At 57.6% G+C, this 16,709-nt stretch overlaps 1 protein-coding gene across 1 annotated transcript; it reads left to right on the top strand.

The window, feature by feature from the left end:
* The first annotated feature begins 7,638 nt into the window (after positions 1 to 7,638).
* On the top strand, positions 7,639 to 10,388 carry LOC146543676 (uncharacterized). Its single transcript, XM_085231802.1, has 3 exons — positions 7,639 to 9,699; positions 9,964 to 10,033; positions 10,225 to 10,388. Exons 1-3 carry the CDS (start codon positions 7,639 to 7,641, stop codon positions 10,386 to 10,388), a joined length of 2,295 nt encoding a protein of 764 aa, XP_085087928.1.
* Positions 10,389 to 16,709: the final 6,321 nt, after the last annotated feature.

Raw genomic sequence — 16,709 nt, 5'->3', positions numbered from 1 at the left:
CTGAAGGAAGAAGGTCACATCTACAGGCTCCCCTTGATTCGGTGGCCTGTAGTAGACCCCGACCACCAGCTGTCTTTTGTTGGTCTCAACCCTGATTTTAACCCACAGGCTCGCAACCTTTGCCTGACTATTTCTCAGAGGCAGCTCTTTGCAGTCCGTCGTCTTTTTGTTATAGGCAGCAATTCCCACACCCCTCTTACTTTGCCTCTCCCTTCTGAAAAGCTTATAGCCCTCAGTGGGGCTATTCAGGTTACGCAAATTGAAGAATCGTAGGATTGCTCATGTTGGAAAAGGCCTTCAAGACATCAAGTCCAACCACAACCTAACCATCCGACCCTAACTCTGACAACCCACCTCGAAATCATGTCCCCGAGCACCACATCCAAATGGATTTTAAACACATTCAGGGACAGTGACTCAGCCATCTCCCTGGAGAGCCTGTTCCAGTGCCTAACAAGCCCTTCTGTAAACAGTATTTCCTGATAACCAACCTAAACCTCCGCTGGTGAAACTGCCTGCACTGCCTGCACTGCCTGCACTAATCACACTAATTGCTCTGTCAGCAGAAATTGCCATCACTAACTGCCTGCACTAACTGCACTGCCTGTACTAACTGCCAGCAGTAACTGCCTGCTCTGCAAGCAGAGAATCTGTGATGAGGCGAGAAAGGAGCAGATGTTGTCCAGCTGGAACATCTCCTGGCCAAACAACGTGAGCATGCTCAGGCAGGCAGGACCCCAAGAAGCAAATGCCAGTGCCAGTGCTACCGACACTGCTCAGGGTATGCTGGACACCTGCACCACGACATCGAGGGTGGAGGGCCCCTTTCCTGTGCCAGGAGAGTTCCTGTCCTCGGATGCTGGAGTGCAGGAAGAACAGCATGATGTAGAAGAGATTGCTGAGACAAGACCTGCAGGACGGTCATCTAGTGACCTGCAGAGTGCACGTCTTGCCCCGTTTGATGAAGCAGAAGCAATGCATTCAGCTTCTCTTCTGGGTGCAAGTCCTGGGCCTGCAGGACAGATGGAGCCTTTGCCCACATCAGTTCCTGAGGACATAGAAAACTCAGGCTGTTCCATGACAGTGCACTCTCTGGAGGTGGCCACGAAGCACCCTTCTTCCTTTCATTATGCGAGAGAGGAGAAAGAGAAGAGACAGCTATGGCCATCCCTGAGTCCTCCAGGCAATCTCTGGGAGCACCTCCCAGAGGTGAAACTGCCTACACTGCCAGCACTGCCAGCACTAACTGCCAGCACTAACTGCCAGCACTGCCTGCACTGCCTGCTCTGCCAGCAGTAACTGCCAGCAGTAACTGCCAGCAGTAACTGCCATCACTAACTGCACTGCCAGCACTAACTGCCAGCACTAACTGCCAGCACTGCCTGCACTGCCTGCACTGCCTGCATTGCCAGCACTAACTGCCAGTACTGCCTGCACTGCCTGCACTGCCAGCACTAACTGCCAGCACTAAACTGCCAGCAGTAACTGCCATCACTAACTGCCAGCACTGCCTGCACTGCCAGCACTAACTGTCAGCAGTAACTGCCATCACTAACTGCCAGCACTGCCTGCACTGCCAGCACTAACTGCCAGCACTAACTGCCAGCACTGCCTGCACTGCCAGCAGTAACTGCCTGCTCTGCCTGCATTGCCTGCACTGCCTGCATTGCCAGCACTAACTGCCAGCACTAACTGCCAGCACTAATTGCCACCACTAACTGCCAGCACTGCCTGCACTGCCAGCAGTAACTGCCATCACTAACTGCCAGCACTAATTGCCAGCACTGCCTGCACTGCCTGCACTGCCTGCACTAACTGCCAGCACTAACTGCCAGCACTAATTGCCAGCACTGCCTGCACTGCCAGCACTAACTGCCAGCAGTAACTGCCATCACTAACTGCCAGCTCTGCCTGCACTGCCTGCACTGCCAGCAGTAACTGCCATCATTAACTGCCAGCACTGCCTGCACTGCCTGCTCTAACTGCCAGCAGTAACTGCCACACTGCCTGCACTGCCTGCTCTAACTGCCAGCAGTAACTGCCATCACTAACTGCCAGCACTGCCTGCACTGCCAGCAGTAACTGCCATCACTAACTGCCAGCACTGCCTGCACTGCCTGCACTGCCAGCACTAACTGCCAGCACTAACTGCCAGCACTCATTGCCTGCACTGCCTGCATTGCCAGCACCTAATTGCCAGCACTGCCTGCACTGCCTGCACTGCCTGCACTAACTGCCAGCACTAACTGCCAGCACTAATTGCCAGCACTGCCTGCACTGCCAGCACTAACTGCCAGCAGTAACTGCCATCACTAACTGCCAGCACTGCCTGCACTGCCTGCTCTAACTGCCAGCAGTAACTGCCATCACTAACTGCCAGCACTGCCTGCACTGCCAGCACTGCAAGCACTAACTGCCATCACTAACTGCCAGCACTGCCTGCACTGCCTGCACTGCCTGCACTAACTGCCAGCTCTGCCTGCACTGCCTGCACTGCCTGCACTGCCTGCACTACCAGCACTAACTGCCAGCACTAACTGCCACCACTCATGGCCTGCACTGCCCGCATTGCCAGCACTAACTGCCAGCACTACCTGCCAGCACTGCCTGCACTGCCTGCATTGCCAGCACTAACTGCCAGCACTAACTGCCAGCACTCATGGCCTGCACTGCCTGCACTGCCAGCACTATTAGCACTGCCAGCACTAACTGCCAGAACTGCCTGCATTGCAGGCACTGCCAGCACTAACTGCCAACACTAACTGCCAGCACTAACTGCCTGCACTAACTGCCAGCACTGCCAGCACTGCCAGCTCTGCCTGCATTGCAGCACTGCCAGCACTGCCTGCACTGCCAGCACTAACAGCGCTGCCAGCAGTAACTGCCAGCAGTAACTGCCTGCACTAAAGACCAGCAATAACTGCCTGCACAGCCTGCGCTGCCTGCACTAACTGCGCTGCCAGCACCACCTGCCAGCAATAACTGCCTGCACAGCCTGCACTGCCTGCACTAACTGCCTGCACTGCACTTAACTGCTAGGGCCACGGTGGAGAGGAGCAGGGCCGGGTTTGGCCGGGAGGCTGGCGGCCTTTGAAGTCACTGCTGCAGGGGACACTGCTGGCAACTTCGGCACCTCCATACCACACCTCCCTCTCCACACAGTCGGGCCGCACGGTGCCATGTGTGAGGCAGACACCATGCGTTCAGCATCTCTTCTGGCCGCAGAACCTGGGGCTGCAGGACATCTTGAGCCTTTGCCTGTGTCAGTGCCTCGATATGCAGAAAGCTCAGATCCTATCGACGCTGTCCGGAGGAGGTCAATGCAACGCTATTCCTGCTGTCAGTGTGTGAGGGAGGACAAGGAGAAGGAACGGCTATGGCCATGTCTGAATTGTCCACCCACGATCTGGGAGATGCACCGAGATGGCAGTATCCCAGAGAGAACAACGGGGAGCCCTCTGGGTATCCTCCAGATCACCCAGCAATCCGGAGAATCCGTGATGAGGCGAGAAAGGAGCAGATGTTGTCCAGTAGGAACGCATCCTGGCCACACAGCTTGAGCATGCCCATCTCTGTCTCCAAGTGAGAGCCAACCCAGGGAGGGCCTGCTGAGCCCGACCGGCCCAGCCAGCAGCTCCATGTACAGAGTCCTGCTGTGCCCGGGCCACCCCTCCCAGGGGAAAGCTGCGGAGCTTGGTGGCAGGCAGGCTTGGTGGCCTTGCCTGGGCCCGCCCTGCCCCTGGCCTGCAGCTCTCTGTCCTGCACACGCTGCTACACCATGTGCTGCAACTCGCCGCCGGTGGCCCCCAGCCAGCTGCCCAGGCATGTGTGGAGAGCTGCCACAATGGGCTGCCGGGCCGTGGAGGCTGCCATGTGGGGACCAGCCCTCCTCCGCTTCAGCTCCTCTGCACTCAGCCACCCCTGGGCTGAGTGCTGCCCTCGGTGTTCTGCGGAGCGTGAGCGGGAAGGGCCACGCTCACCTCACTTGGTGTTTCTTCTCGGCATCTCCTGCAGGCAGACGGGTGGGAGATTACGCTGTCGCTGACCTGCAGTAGTGCCAGTGGGCAAAGTGGACAGCCTCTTCCAGCCTTGCTGCCTCGCTTGAGGTAGGCAATGATTCTGGCAGCTGCACTCTGGCATGCAGCAGGATCTTCTAATGCCCCTAAGCTGCCCGCTTTGCAAGAAGCAGCCTCCACATTTTCTCCAAGAGGAAGAGCGCATGCCATGGGCATTAGACACTGCTGACTCCCAGAAGTTTCTCCAAGTCCTCCGGGAACTTTACACCTCTAGGAGATGGCACCAAGAGCTGAGAGCGGGGTGCCAGTCCTGCAAGACTCATCACCCATTTTTATGCCTCTGCATGTCAGACCCAAGCAAGGCTACCCTGCGTCCCTGGGCTGTGCTGCAGCCAGAAGCCCGACAGTCGGATTGCAGCTGGCAGTACCAGAGCTCCATGCACCCACCAGCAGCCTGGGAACACCAGCAAGAATGGCCCAGGTGCTGGCCACGGCTTGCACAGACACTGATGCAGCCTCTACACCCATGTTCCCCTCCCACAAAGAAGGGCTCAAGAAGGCAAGCATGTCCTGGCAAAGAGCAAACAAGGTAACTGCCTGCATCTGTGCCTGAAGATGCACAAAACTCAGCTGCTTCCAAGGCTGCAAGCTCTCCAGAGGAGCCCAACGATGCACCATTCTTCTTGGGAGCGTGCAAGGGAGAAGAAAGTGAATCAACAGCAAGCACTATGCCTGAATCCTCCACACGAGCTCTGGGAGAAGCACCAAGATTGCAAGATCCCAGAGGGATCACAGGGATGGCCTGCGGATACTCTCCCATGATCCCAGCAATCCGCAGAATTCGTGATGCGGAGAGAAAGGACCGGATGTTGTCCAGGTGGAATGTGTCCTGGCCAAACGGTGTAAAAGGGCCAGGGGCATCGAAGATCCCAAGCAGCAGATGATGGTGCCAGTGCTTCTGGCACTGCTCAGGACATGCGGGGCGTCTGCACTACAATTGCAAACGCTGGGGGCCAGTTTCCTGCCTCTGGTGATTTTCAAACCTGGGATGCAAGTGTGCAGGCTGTGCAGCGAGAGCTGGAAGAGCCCACTTCCAGAGGGAAAAACTGCAGGACAGTTCCTGGTGCTTTGCTGTTTCACAGCTCTTGCCCCATCTGATGAGGCAGAAACCATGAGTTCAAATTCTTTTCTGGACTCAGGTCCTGGGCCTGCAGGACAACTTGAGCCTACGTGTGCCTCAGACACCAAAGGTGCCGAACACTCAACTTCTCCCAAGACTGCACACTCTCCAGAAGAGGCCAGCGATGCACGTGATGGCACGTGAGGGAGGGAAAAGAAAAGAACCAGCTATGGCCATGCCTGAGTCCTCCACACAAGCTCTGGGAGAACCATCAAGAATGCAAGATCCCGGAGAGATCTACTGGAAGGCTTATGGATGTCCCCCAGTTCACCCGGCAATCCGGAGAATCCGTGACGAGGCAAGGAGGGAGCAGATGTTGTCCAGTAGGAACCTGTCTGAGCCATGCAGTGTGAGCACGCCCAGGTTTCTCGTGCTCCAAGCAGCAGATGACGATGCCAATGCTGCCAACAATGCACGCGGCGTGCTAGGTATCTGCATCACAACAGCAAGACTGATGGCCAGATTCCTGCCTCTGGACATTCCCAGCGTGCAGGATGCACAGGGAGAGTCCACTGACGACACTCCAATGCTGCTGGCACAGATCGCAGCAAACTGGATGCCAGAGACAGTGCACTGACGGCTGCCCTTACTCTCCAGTTTTTACTGTAGTAAACTCAATACTTGCAGGCTGTACAGCAAGAATGGGAAGACAACCGTGAGGAAGAAGCTGCTGAGGCAGCCACGGTCCTACCAAGCATACCTGATGCTTCATCTGCTGAGGCCAAGACCAGGCCTTCAGCTTCCCCTGTGGCTGCAGAACCCAGACCTGAGGGACATTCACCTGCATGTCAAAGAGCATTAAGGCAATCAGCACTAGGTGAGGAAAGTCCTTGTGGTCAGCACCACGTGTGAAATGAAGGCACAGACAGGAGCTATGCTGGAGTGTGCACAGTGGGGAGATGCCTGATACTGTCTACTTTCCATCCAGCTCCATGCAGAAAGGTGGACATCCCCTCCATAACCCCTGGCTTGCCTTCATGTGAGAGGCATGGTTGACAAACCAGGAGCAGAGAACCTGGAACTTGGAGTGTTGCTGGCAAGGAACCTACAGGGCTGGTTTTCCTCTCGCCTCACAGGTTTCTGCAGAGGCCAGAAGAGGTGCACAGAACTCCAGTCGCATCAGAGAGACGTCAGAAGATGGCCCAGATATGTCCCCAAATGGAGAGCCTTCCCAGGAAGGGCCTGCTGAGCCCGACCAGCCCCGTCAGCAGCTCGGAGGCTGGCAGCACTCCAAGCACACCGTCCTGCTGTGCCCAGGACAGCTTTCCCTCCTGGGGAAAAGCTGTGGGGGGGGGGCACGCAGGTCCTTGCCTGGAGCCCACCGTGCCCCTTACCTATAGCTGTCTGTCTCCCACAGGAACCGCTGCCAGACCACATGCAAGGAATCTGCAGAGGCCAGAGGACCTGCACAGAGCCCCAGGTGCTTTGCAGATGCACCGGAGGATGGCCCAGGTACGTCCCCAGACAGAGAGCCATCCCAGGGAGAGCCTGCCCAGCTCAGATGTCCCACCAACTGGCACGGAGGCAGGCAGGAGTGCGTGCCCTGCCACAACCAGGCTCACTGTCCCAGGGAAAACCTGAGTACAGTGCAGCAGGGCCTTGCCTCTGCCTCTTGTCTGCAGCTCTCTGTCCCCCACAGGTTCCGCTGCCGCACCACACGCAGTGGCTCACTGCCAGATGCCAGCTGTCATCAGAACTGTGCTTTGGGCTCTGCGCAGGGCTTGCACCTGCAGCTGCATCAGGGGACAGCGAGAGGAGAGGCATGAGGCTGCCAAGACCAGGCAGCTCCTGGAGATGAAAAACTCAATCCCGTAGATGTAGAATTCGGATCAAATGTTACCTTTATTCTGTTCAGGCTGAGCGCTGCCTGATCGGTGCGCTCAGGTACGTTTGGTCTCTGAGTCGACTACTGGGCTCAGAGCACGGGGCAATGGATCCCTGTGTCGGTGGTGCCAGCAAGTGCAGAGAGCGTGGGCGTGCAAGCCATCCCAGGGAGGGCCTGCCCAGCTCACATGGCCCACGAAGCAGCAGGGAGGCCAGCAGCACTGCATGCCCCGCCATATCCAGGCGCACCGACCCAGGGAAAACCCGCAGCGGCGGTGGGCAGGCAGGGCCTCGCCTCTGCCCCTTGCCTGCAGCTCTCTGTCCCCCACACGCTACGGCGACTCGCCGCCCCTGGCCCGCCGTCATCGGGACGACGCCGAGCCCCAGGCAGCCGGCCGCCCAGGCGTGCGTGGAGGGCTGCCGCAGTGCGCTGCGGTACCCGCCGGGGCTTTGTGACGCGGGCCGGCGTCGCGCCCGAAGGCCATTGTGACGCGGGGCCGCCTCGAGGGGCCGAAGTCCCCCGGAGAGAGTGCCGCTCACTCTCGGGAGAGCGGCTCCGCGAGGAGGCGACGGCTCCCCCGGGTGCGTGCGACCGAGCCTCAGCGCGAGGACGCGACGATGAGCGAGGAGCGAGAGAAGAAGGACGAGCGCCGGCCCGACGCGGGGCTGCCGCGCGTGCGGGAACGGCGCCGGGTCCGGGCCGGGGAGGGAGGCGCTCGGGCTCGGCCGGCGGCGACTTCGCCGCCTCCGTCCCGCGCCTCCTTCTCCCGACAGGTGGTGCCGCCGGGCGGCCGGAGCCCGGGCTCGTCCCTCCGCGGCTCCGTCCGTCTGCCGCCGCTGCCCGGCCCGGAGAGCTCGCGGACCTCCGGGAGCCGCGGAGCACAGGTAGGGAGCCCGAGGGAGGCGGGGCCGGACGTCTTCCCGCGCCGCGCGGGGACCGCCCTGTGCCGGGGCGGCTGCGGGGAGCGGGGCGGCGGCCGCCCGCGGGCTGAGCGCTGCCCTCGGTGCCGCGTGCGGCGGGAGCGGGAAGCACCGCGCTCACTCGGCCTTTCTCCTCGGCTTCTCTTGCAGGCGGCCGGGCGGGAGTTTCCGGCGGCGGTGACCTGCGGCGGTGCCGGCGGGCGAAGCGGGCAGCCTCGACCACCCTTGCTGCCTCGCTTAAGGCAGCCAGGGCTGCCGGCAGCTGCACCCAGGTGTGCAGCAGCAGCATCTTCTCGGGCCTGTAAGCTGCCTGCTCTGCCAGCAGCAGCCTCTTCCACACCTTCAAGAGGCAGAGCGTGTGCCGTGGGCGGTAGAGGCAGCAGACTCCCAGTACTTGCCCCGAGACCTCCGCAAACACCGCAGAAGTTGTCCGGTTGCAACACATGGCGGGCAAACTCTGTGAGCGTGCCCAGGCCCCGTGCTGCCAACACTGCTCAGGGAAAACTGGGCGGACGCTCCGTGACATCGAGGGCTCAGATTCCTGCCTCTGGTGGTTCCCGAACCAGGGATGTTGGAGTGCAGGTTGAGCTGCCAGAATTTGAAGAGTCTGCTGAGAGGGAATCCGCAGGATGTTCGTCCGGCAAACTGTGGAGCGCATCTCTTGCCTCATCTCATGAGGCAGGCAGCATGCCTTCAGCTTCTCTTCTGGCTGCGGACCCGGGGCCTGGAGGACACCTTGAGGCTTTGCCTCTAACAGGTCCTGAAGATGGGGAAAACTCAGATTCCTCAGCCAGGGATGTAAGAGTCCAGGACTTGCAGCTAGAGTTGGAAGAGGCTGCAGAGATAGAAAGGGCAGGACAGTCATCTGGCACCCTGCAGGTTGCTTCTCTTGCCCCATCTGATGAGGCAGACACTGTGTGCTCACCATCTCTTCTGGATGCTGATCCTGGGCCTGCAGGACACTTTGAGCCTCTGCCTGCATCAGTGCTGGAAGATGCAGAAAGCTCAGATTCTTCCGAGGCCGCATGCCCCGCAGAGGAGGCCGATGCAGCATCTCTCCCCTTGTCAGTGTGCGAGGGAGGCGAAAGAGAAGAATCAGCTGACATACCTGAATCCTCCGGACAAGGTCTGGGAGAAGCACGGAGACTCCCAGATCCCAGCGAGATCAACAGGGAGCCCTATGGGCACTCTCCCATGATCCCAGCAATGCGGAGAATTCGTGACAAGGACAGAAACGGCCTCATGTTGTCACACTGGAATATTTCCTGGCCAAGGGATGTGAGAAGCCCCAGGCAGCAAAGGCTCCAGGCAAGAGGTGACACATTCAATAATGTTGGCACTGTTCCGGGCATGCCAGGCATCTGGCCCAAGACATCATGGGCTAGTGACTGGTTTCTTGACTCTGGTGACACCCGAACGCGGCCTGTTAGACTGCCAGTTATACCAGAGGAGTCCAGTAATGAGAGCGACAGTGATGAGGACATGCAGGATGCCAGAGACATTGCGGTGAGAGATGAGGGCATGCACCCGTCCTCTTGTCCTTGCCCTTCAGCACCGGAGAATGTGGAGGAAGACTGGGAATGTGACTCTGAGGAAGATGCTGAAGCAGAGGCAGTCGGCATCACATCCAGCACCTCTGATGAGTCATCTGGTGAAGTGGAGGCCACGTCTTCAGCTTCATCTGTGGCTGCAGATCCCATGACTGAGGAGCATGCGTCAGCTTGTGAGGAAGCAGAAGATGTGGGCCCTCAGCATGAGGTGAGCCAGCTGTGCGTGGTCAGCAGCAGGCATGAATTGGAGGCAGAGGCAGAAGCGGTGCCTGGAGTGTGCGCTGTGGGGAGATTCCTGGTGCTGTCTCCTTTCCAGCCAGCTCCACGCATTAGGGTGGACAGCCCCTCTGTTACCCCTGCCTTGCCTTCAAGCAAAGGGGCCTTGAAAGGGGATCCCTTCCCTGGGGCCCTGGCACCCACACCATCACCAGCCAGTGGCATACAGGGGTGTGGTTTTGTTCTCTCCACACAGGTTTCTGCCGAGGCTGAAGAAAGTGCACAGAGCTCTGTGTGCTTCAGAGATGCACCGGAGGATGGCCCAGGTACGTCCCTGAGCAGAAAGCCATCCCAGAGAGGAACCTGTCAAGCTCAGATGCCCACCAAGTGGCACAGAGACCGGCAGCGTTCTGTGCACTGCCATATTCCGGCCAGTCCTCCCAGGGAAATTCCATGGTGGTGGGTGGCAGCAGGGCCTTGCCTCTGCCCCTTGCCTACAGCTCTCTGTTCCCCACAGGTACCGCTGCCGCACCACACGCAGCGTCTCGCCGCAGGATGCCAGCTGTCATCAGGACTGTGCTCCGGGCTCTGCGCAGGGTTTGCACCTGCAGCTGCATCAGGGGACAGCGTGAGGAGAGGCACGAGGCTGCCAACACCAGGCAGCTCCCCAGAGATGTGTGATTCCATCGTGTCAGTGTAGAATTCCGATTCCATCCCGTCAGCGTACAATTCTGATTCCATCCCGTCAACGTAGAATTCTGATTCCATCTCGCCAATGTAGAATTCTCATTCCATCCCGTCAACATAGAATTCTGATTAAATGCTATCTTTATTCTAACCTGGCTGAGTGCTGTTTGATCTGTGCGCTCATGCGCATTTGGTCTCTGAGTGCAACTTCTGGGCTCAGAGCACGGGGCAATGAATCCGTGTGTCCGTGGTGCCAGCAGGTGCAGAGAGCGTGGGCGTGCCAGGCAGAGTGATTTCTGGCTTGCAAGGTGTGAGCTGGCTGAGCCGGTGTGTGTGTGAGGTGGCCTGCGATGAAGGGGGTGAGGGGCTCTGAAAGGGGCAGCCCTGGTGGGAGAGCACCGGTGTGTCTGTAGGGGTGGGAGCACGGCCAGGCACCTGCCTAGAGGAGACCAGGAGTGTCCCGGCTGGGTCAGGGCTCCTCAGGTGTCACACTGCGCAGGCTTGGGTCCTCCCTACATGGACATCATCATTCCCCCATATGCGGATGTCACCAATATACAGATAAACCCGGACACCGTGGTCCAACGTGAGCTTCTGCAGCCTCCGTGCCTATGCTCCGAGTGCCAGAGTGGGCGCGAGTGTTTGTACCCCTGGGGTAATCGGGTGAATGTGCATTGCACTCCCTCCAAGTAAATGCAAATTGATTGTCCTCCACCTTCCTCGAGGGGACCATAAAAAACCTGTCTTAGATACCAATTATGTCTTGCCCAACTGAGCCCAGTGGAGCAAGAAGAATCAAGGTTCCTCAACATTTTCAGAATATGCTCTGGGGCTATTAGGATTGCCCATCTCTCCTTCCATGCTTAGCACCAGCTACTCATAATGTCATAATGTACTTCAACAAACTCTTTTTTCTTTTTTTTTTTCCCCACATCCCTTGTTGAACTTTATTCTGTCCGTGCCTTGGCCTTCCCGATGCCATCTCTGCACATCCAAACAACATCCCTCTGTTCCTCCCTGGCCACATATCCCCACTTCCACTGCTTCCTTCTTTTCCCTCAGCCTTCCCAGCAGGTCCCTGCTCAGCCACGCTAGTTTCCTGCCCCCTCGCCTGATTTCTTATTCTGGGGGATGGAGAGCTCTTGTGCTCTCAGAAGCATGTTCTTAAATGTGCTGCCAGCTGTGTTCCATTCCTTTGTGCCCAAGGACAGTTTCCTAGGAGATCTCATTCAACCATTCCTCAAACAGTTCACTGAAGTTCACTCCCCTGAAGTTCAGCATCTTGACTCCACTCTTTGCCAGGCCCATGTGTCTGGAGATCACAAACTCAACCAGGGCACGGTTGCTGCAGCTCAGACTGCCTCCAATCTTAACCTCTTTGACCACCTCCTCTGCATGGCTGAGCACCAGGTCCAGCAGCCATTGGTGGCCAGCTGGTCCCCTCTGGTCAACCTGTCCAAGACCTGTACCAGAAAGTCACCATTATTGGGCTCAAGGAGTCTCCTGGATCACTTGCAGCTAGCTCACCATGTTTGTTTCCCAGCAGGTATCTTGGTGGTTAAAAATCCCCCAGTAGGATCAGAGCCTGCAGCTGAAGGAAGAAGGTCACATCTACAGGCTCCCCTTGATTCGGTGGCCTGTAGTAGACCCCGACCACCAGCTGTCTTTTGTTGGTCTCAACCCTGATTTTAACCCACAGGCTCGCAACCTTTGCCTGACTATTTCTCAGAGGCAGCTCTTTGCAGTCCGTCGTCTTTTTGTTATAGGCAGCAATTCCCACACCCCTCTTACTTTGCCTCTCCCTTCTGAAAAGCTTATAGCCCTCAGTGGGGCTATTCAGGTTACGCAAATTGAAGAATCGTAGGATTGCTCATGTTGGAAAAGGCCTTCAAGACATCAAGTCCAACCACAACCTAACCATCCGACCCTAACTCTGACAACCCACCTCGAAATCATGTCCCCGAGCACCACATCCAAATGGATTTTAAACACATTCAGGGACAGTGACTCAGCCATCTCCCTGGAGAGCCTGTTCCAGTGCCTAACAAGCCCTTCTGTAAACAGTATTTCCTGATAACCAACCTAAACCTCCGCTGGTGAAACTGCCTGCACTGCCTGCACTGCCTGCACTAATCACACTAATTGCTCTGTCAGCAGAAATTGCCATCACTAACTGCCTGCACTAACTGCACTGCCTGTACTAACTGCCAGCAGTAACTGCCTGCTCTGCAAGCAGAGAATCTGTGATGAGGCGAGAAAGGAGCAGATGTTGTCCAGCTGGAACATCTCCTGGCCAAACAACGTGAGCATGCTCAGGCAGGCAGGACCCCAAGAAGCAAATGCCAGTGCCAGTGCTACCGACACTGCTCAGGGTATGCTGGACACCTGCACCACGACATCGAGGGTGGAGGGCCCCTTTCCTGTGCCAGGAGAGTTCCTGTCCTCGGATGCTGGAGTGCAGGAAGAACAGCATGATGTAGAAGAGATTGCTGAGACAAGACCTGCAGGACGGTCATCTAGTGACCTGCAGAGTGCACGTCTTGCCCCGTTTGATGAAGCAGAAGCAATGCATTCAGCTTCTCTTCTGGGTGCAAGTCCTGGGCCTGCAGGACAGATGGAGCCTTTGCCCACATCAGTTCCTGAGGACATAGAAAACTCAGGCTGTTCCATGACAGTGCACTCTCTGGAGGTGGCCACGAAGCACCCTTCTTCCTTTCATTATGCGAGAGAGGAGAAAGAGAAGAGACAGCTATGGCCATCCCTGAGTCCTCCAGGCAATCTCTGGGAGCACCTCCCAGAGGTGAAACTGCCTACACTGCCAGCACTGCCAGCACTAACTGCCAGCACTAACTGCCAGCACTGCCTGCACTGCCTGCTCTGCCAGCAGTAACTGCCAGCAGTAACTGCCAGCAGTAACTGCCATCACTAACTGCACTGCCAGCACTAACTGCCAGCACTAACTGCCAGCACTGCCTGCACTGCCTGCACTGCCTGCATTGCCAGCACTAACTGCCAGTACTGCCTGCACTGCCTGCACTGCCAGCACTAACTGCCAGCACTAGCTGCCATCACTAACTGCCAGCTCTGCCTGCACTGCCTGCACTGCCAGCAGTAACTGCCATCACTAACTGCCAGCACTGCCTGCACTGCCAGCAGTAATTGCCAGCAGTAACTGCCAGCACTGCCTGCACTGCTTGCTCTAACTGTCAGCAGTAACTGCCATCACTAACTGCCAGCACTGCCTGCACTGCCTGCACTGCCAGCAGTAACTGCCATCACTAACTGCCTGCACTGCCTGCACTGCCAGCAGTAACTGCCATCACTAACTGCCAGCACTGCCTGCACTGCCAGCAGTAACTGCCATCACTAACTGCCAGCACTGCCTGCACTGCCTGCACTGCCAGCACTAACTGCCAGCACTAACTGCCAGCACTGCCTGCACTGCCAGCAGTAACTGCCTGCTCTGCCTGCATTGCCTGCACTGCCTGCATTGCCAGCACTAACTGCCAGCACTAACTGCCAGCACTAATTGCCACCACTAACTGCCAGCACTGCCAGCACTGCCAGCAGTAACTGCCATCACTAACTGCCAGCACTAATTGCCAGCACTGCCTGCACTGCCTGCACTGCCTGCACTAACTGCCAGCAGTAACTGCCAGCACTAATTGCCAGCACTGCCTGCACTGCCTGCATTGCCAGCACTAACTGCCAGCACTAACTGCACTGCCTGCACTGCCATCACTAACTGCCAGAACTGCCAGCACAGCCAGCACTAACTGCCAGCAGTAACTGCCAGAACTGCCAGCACAGCCAGCACTAACTGCCAGCAGTAACTGCCATCACTAACTGCCAGCTCTGCCTGCACTGCCTGCACTGCCAGCAGTAACTGCCATCATTAACTGCCAGCACTGCCTGCACTGCCTGCTCTAACTGCCAGCAGTAACTGCCACCACTGCCTGCACTGCCTGCTCTAACTGCCAGCAGTAACTGCCATCACTAACTGCCAGCACTGCCTGCACTGCCAGCAGTAACTGCCATCACTAACTGCCAGCACTGCCTGCACTGCCAGCAGTAACTGCCATCACTAACTGCCAGCATTGCCTGCACTGCCTGCACTGCCAGCACTAACTGCCAGCACTAACTGCCAGCACTGCCTGCACTGCCAGCAGTAACTGCCTGCTCTGCCTGCATTGCCTGCACTGCCTGCATTGCCAGCACTAACTGCCAGCACTAACTGCCAGCACTAATTGCCACCACTAACTGCCAAACCTGCCTGCACTGCCAGCAGTAACTGCCATCACTAACTGCCAGCACTAATTGCCAGCACTGCCTGCACTGCCTGCACTGCCTGCACTAACTGCCAGCACTCATGGCCAGCACTAATTGCCAGCACTGCCTGCACTGCCTGCATTGCCAGCACTAACTGCCAGCACTAACTGCACTGCCTGCACTGCCATCACTAACTGCCGGAACTGCCAGCACAGCCAGCACTAACTGCCAGCAGTAACTGCCAGAACTGCCAGCACAGCCAGCACTAACTGCCAGCAGTAACTGCCATCACTAACTGCCAGCTCTGCCAGAACTGCCAGCACAGCCAGCACTAACTGCCATCACTAACTGCCAGAACTGCCAGCACAGCCAGCACTAACTGCCAGCAGTAACTGCCAGAACTGCCAGCACAGCCAGCACTAACTGCCAGCAGTAACTGCCATCACTAACTGCCAGCTCTGCCTGCACTGCCTGCACTGCCAGCAGTAACTGCCATCATTAACTGCCAGCACTGCCTGCACTGCCTGCTCTAACTGCCAGCAGTAACTGCCAGCTCTGCCTGCACTGCCTGCTCTAACTGCCATCATTAACTGCCACCACTGCCTGCACTGCCTGCTCTAACTGCCAGCAGTAACTGCCATCACTAACTGCCAGCACTGCCTGCACTGCCAGCACTGCAAGCACTAACTGCCATCACTAACTGCCAGCACTGCCTGCACTGCCTGCACTGCCTGCACTAACTGCCAGCACTAATTGCCAGCACTGCCTGCACTGCCTGCACTGCCTGCACTAACTGCCAGCACTCATGGCCAGCACTAACTGCCACCACTCATGGCCTGCACTGCCCGCATTGCCAGCACTAACTGCCAGCACTGCCTGCACTGCCTGCATTGCCAGCACTAACTGCCAGCACTAACTGCCAGCACTCATGGCCTGCACTGCCTGCACTGCCAGCACTATTAGCACTGCCAGCACTAACTGCCAGAACTGCCTGCATTGCAGGCACTGCCAGCACTAACTGCCAACACTAACTGCCAGCACTAACTGCCTGCACTAACTGCCAGCACTGCCAGCACTGCCAGCTCTGCCTGCATTGCAGCACTGCCAGCACTGCCTGCACTGCCAGCACTAACTGCCTGCACTAACTGCCAGAACTGCCTGCATTGCCTGCACTGCCAGCACTAACTGCCAACACTAACTGCCAGCACTATCTGCCAACACTAACTGCCTGCACTAACTGCCTGCACTAACTGCCAGCACTGCCAGCACTGCCAGCTCTGCCTGCATTGCAACACTGCCTGCACTGCCTGCACTGCCTGCACTGCCTGCGCTGCCAGCACTAACAGCGCTGCCAGCAGTAACTGCCAGCAGTAACTGCCTGCACTAAAGACCAGCAATAACTGCCTGCACAGCCTGCGCTGCCTGCACTAACTGCGCTGCCAGCACCACCTGCCAGCAATAACTGCCTGCACAGCCTGCACTGCCTGCACTAACTGCCTGCACTGCACTTAACTGCTAGGGCCACGGTGGAGAGGAGCAGGGCCGGGTTTGGCCGGGAGGCTGGCGGCCTTTGAAGTCACTGCTGCAGGGGACACTGCTGGCAACTTCGGCACCTCCATACCACACCTCCCTCTCCACACAGTCGGGCCGCACGGTGCCATGTGTGAGGCAGACACCATGCGTTCAGCATCTCTTCTGGCCGCAGAACCTGGGGCTGCAGGACATCTTGAGCCTTTGCCTGTGTCAGTGCCTCGATATGCAGAAAGCTCAGATCCTATCGACGCTGTCCGGAGGAGGTCAATGCAACGCTATTCCTGCTGTCAGTGTGTGAGGGAGGACAAGGAGAAGGAACGGCTATGGCCATGTCTGAATTGTCCACCCACGATCTGGGAGATGCACCGAGATGGCAGTATCCCAGAGAGAACAACGGGGAGCCCTCTGGGTATCCTCCAGATCACCCAGCAATCCGGAGAATCCGTGATGAGGCGAGAAAGGAGCAGATGTTGTCCAGTAGGAACGCATCCTGGCCACACAGCTTGAGCATCA

The sequence above is a fragment of the Meleagris gallopavo genome, chromosome 10, assembly GCF_905368555.1.
Source record: "Meleagris gallopavo chromosome 10, MGAL_WU_HG_1.1, whole genome shotgun sequence".
NCBI lineage: Eukaryota > Metazoa > Chordata > Aves > Galliformes > Phasianidae > Meleagris > Meleagris gallopavo.
The sequence above is the reverse complement of the archived record's forward strand: the minus strand, read 5'-3'. Positions and strand labels throughout refer to the sequence as shown.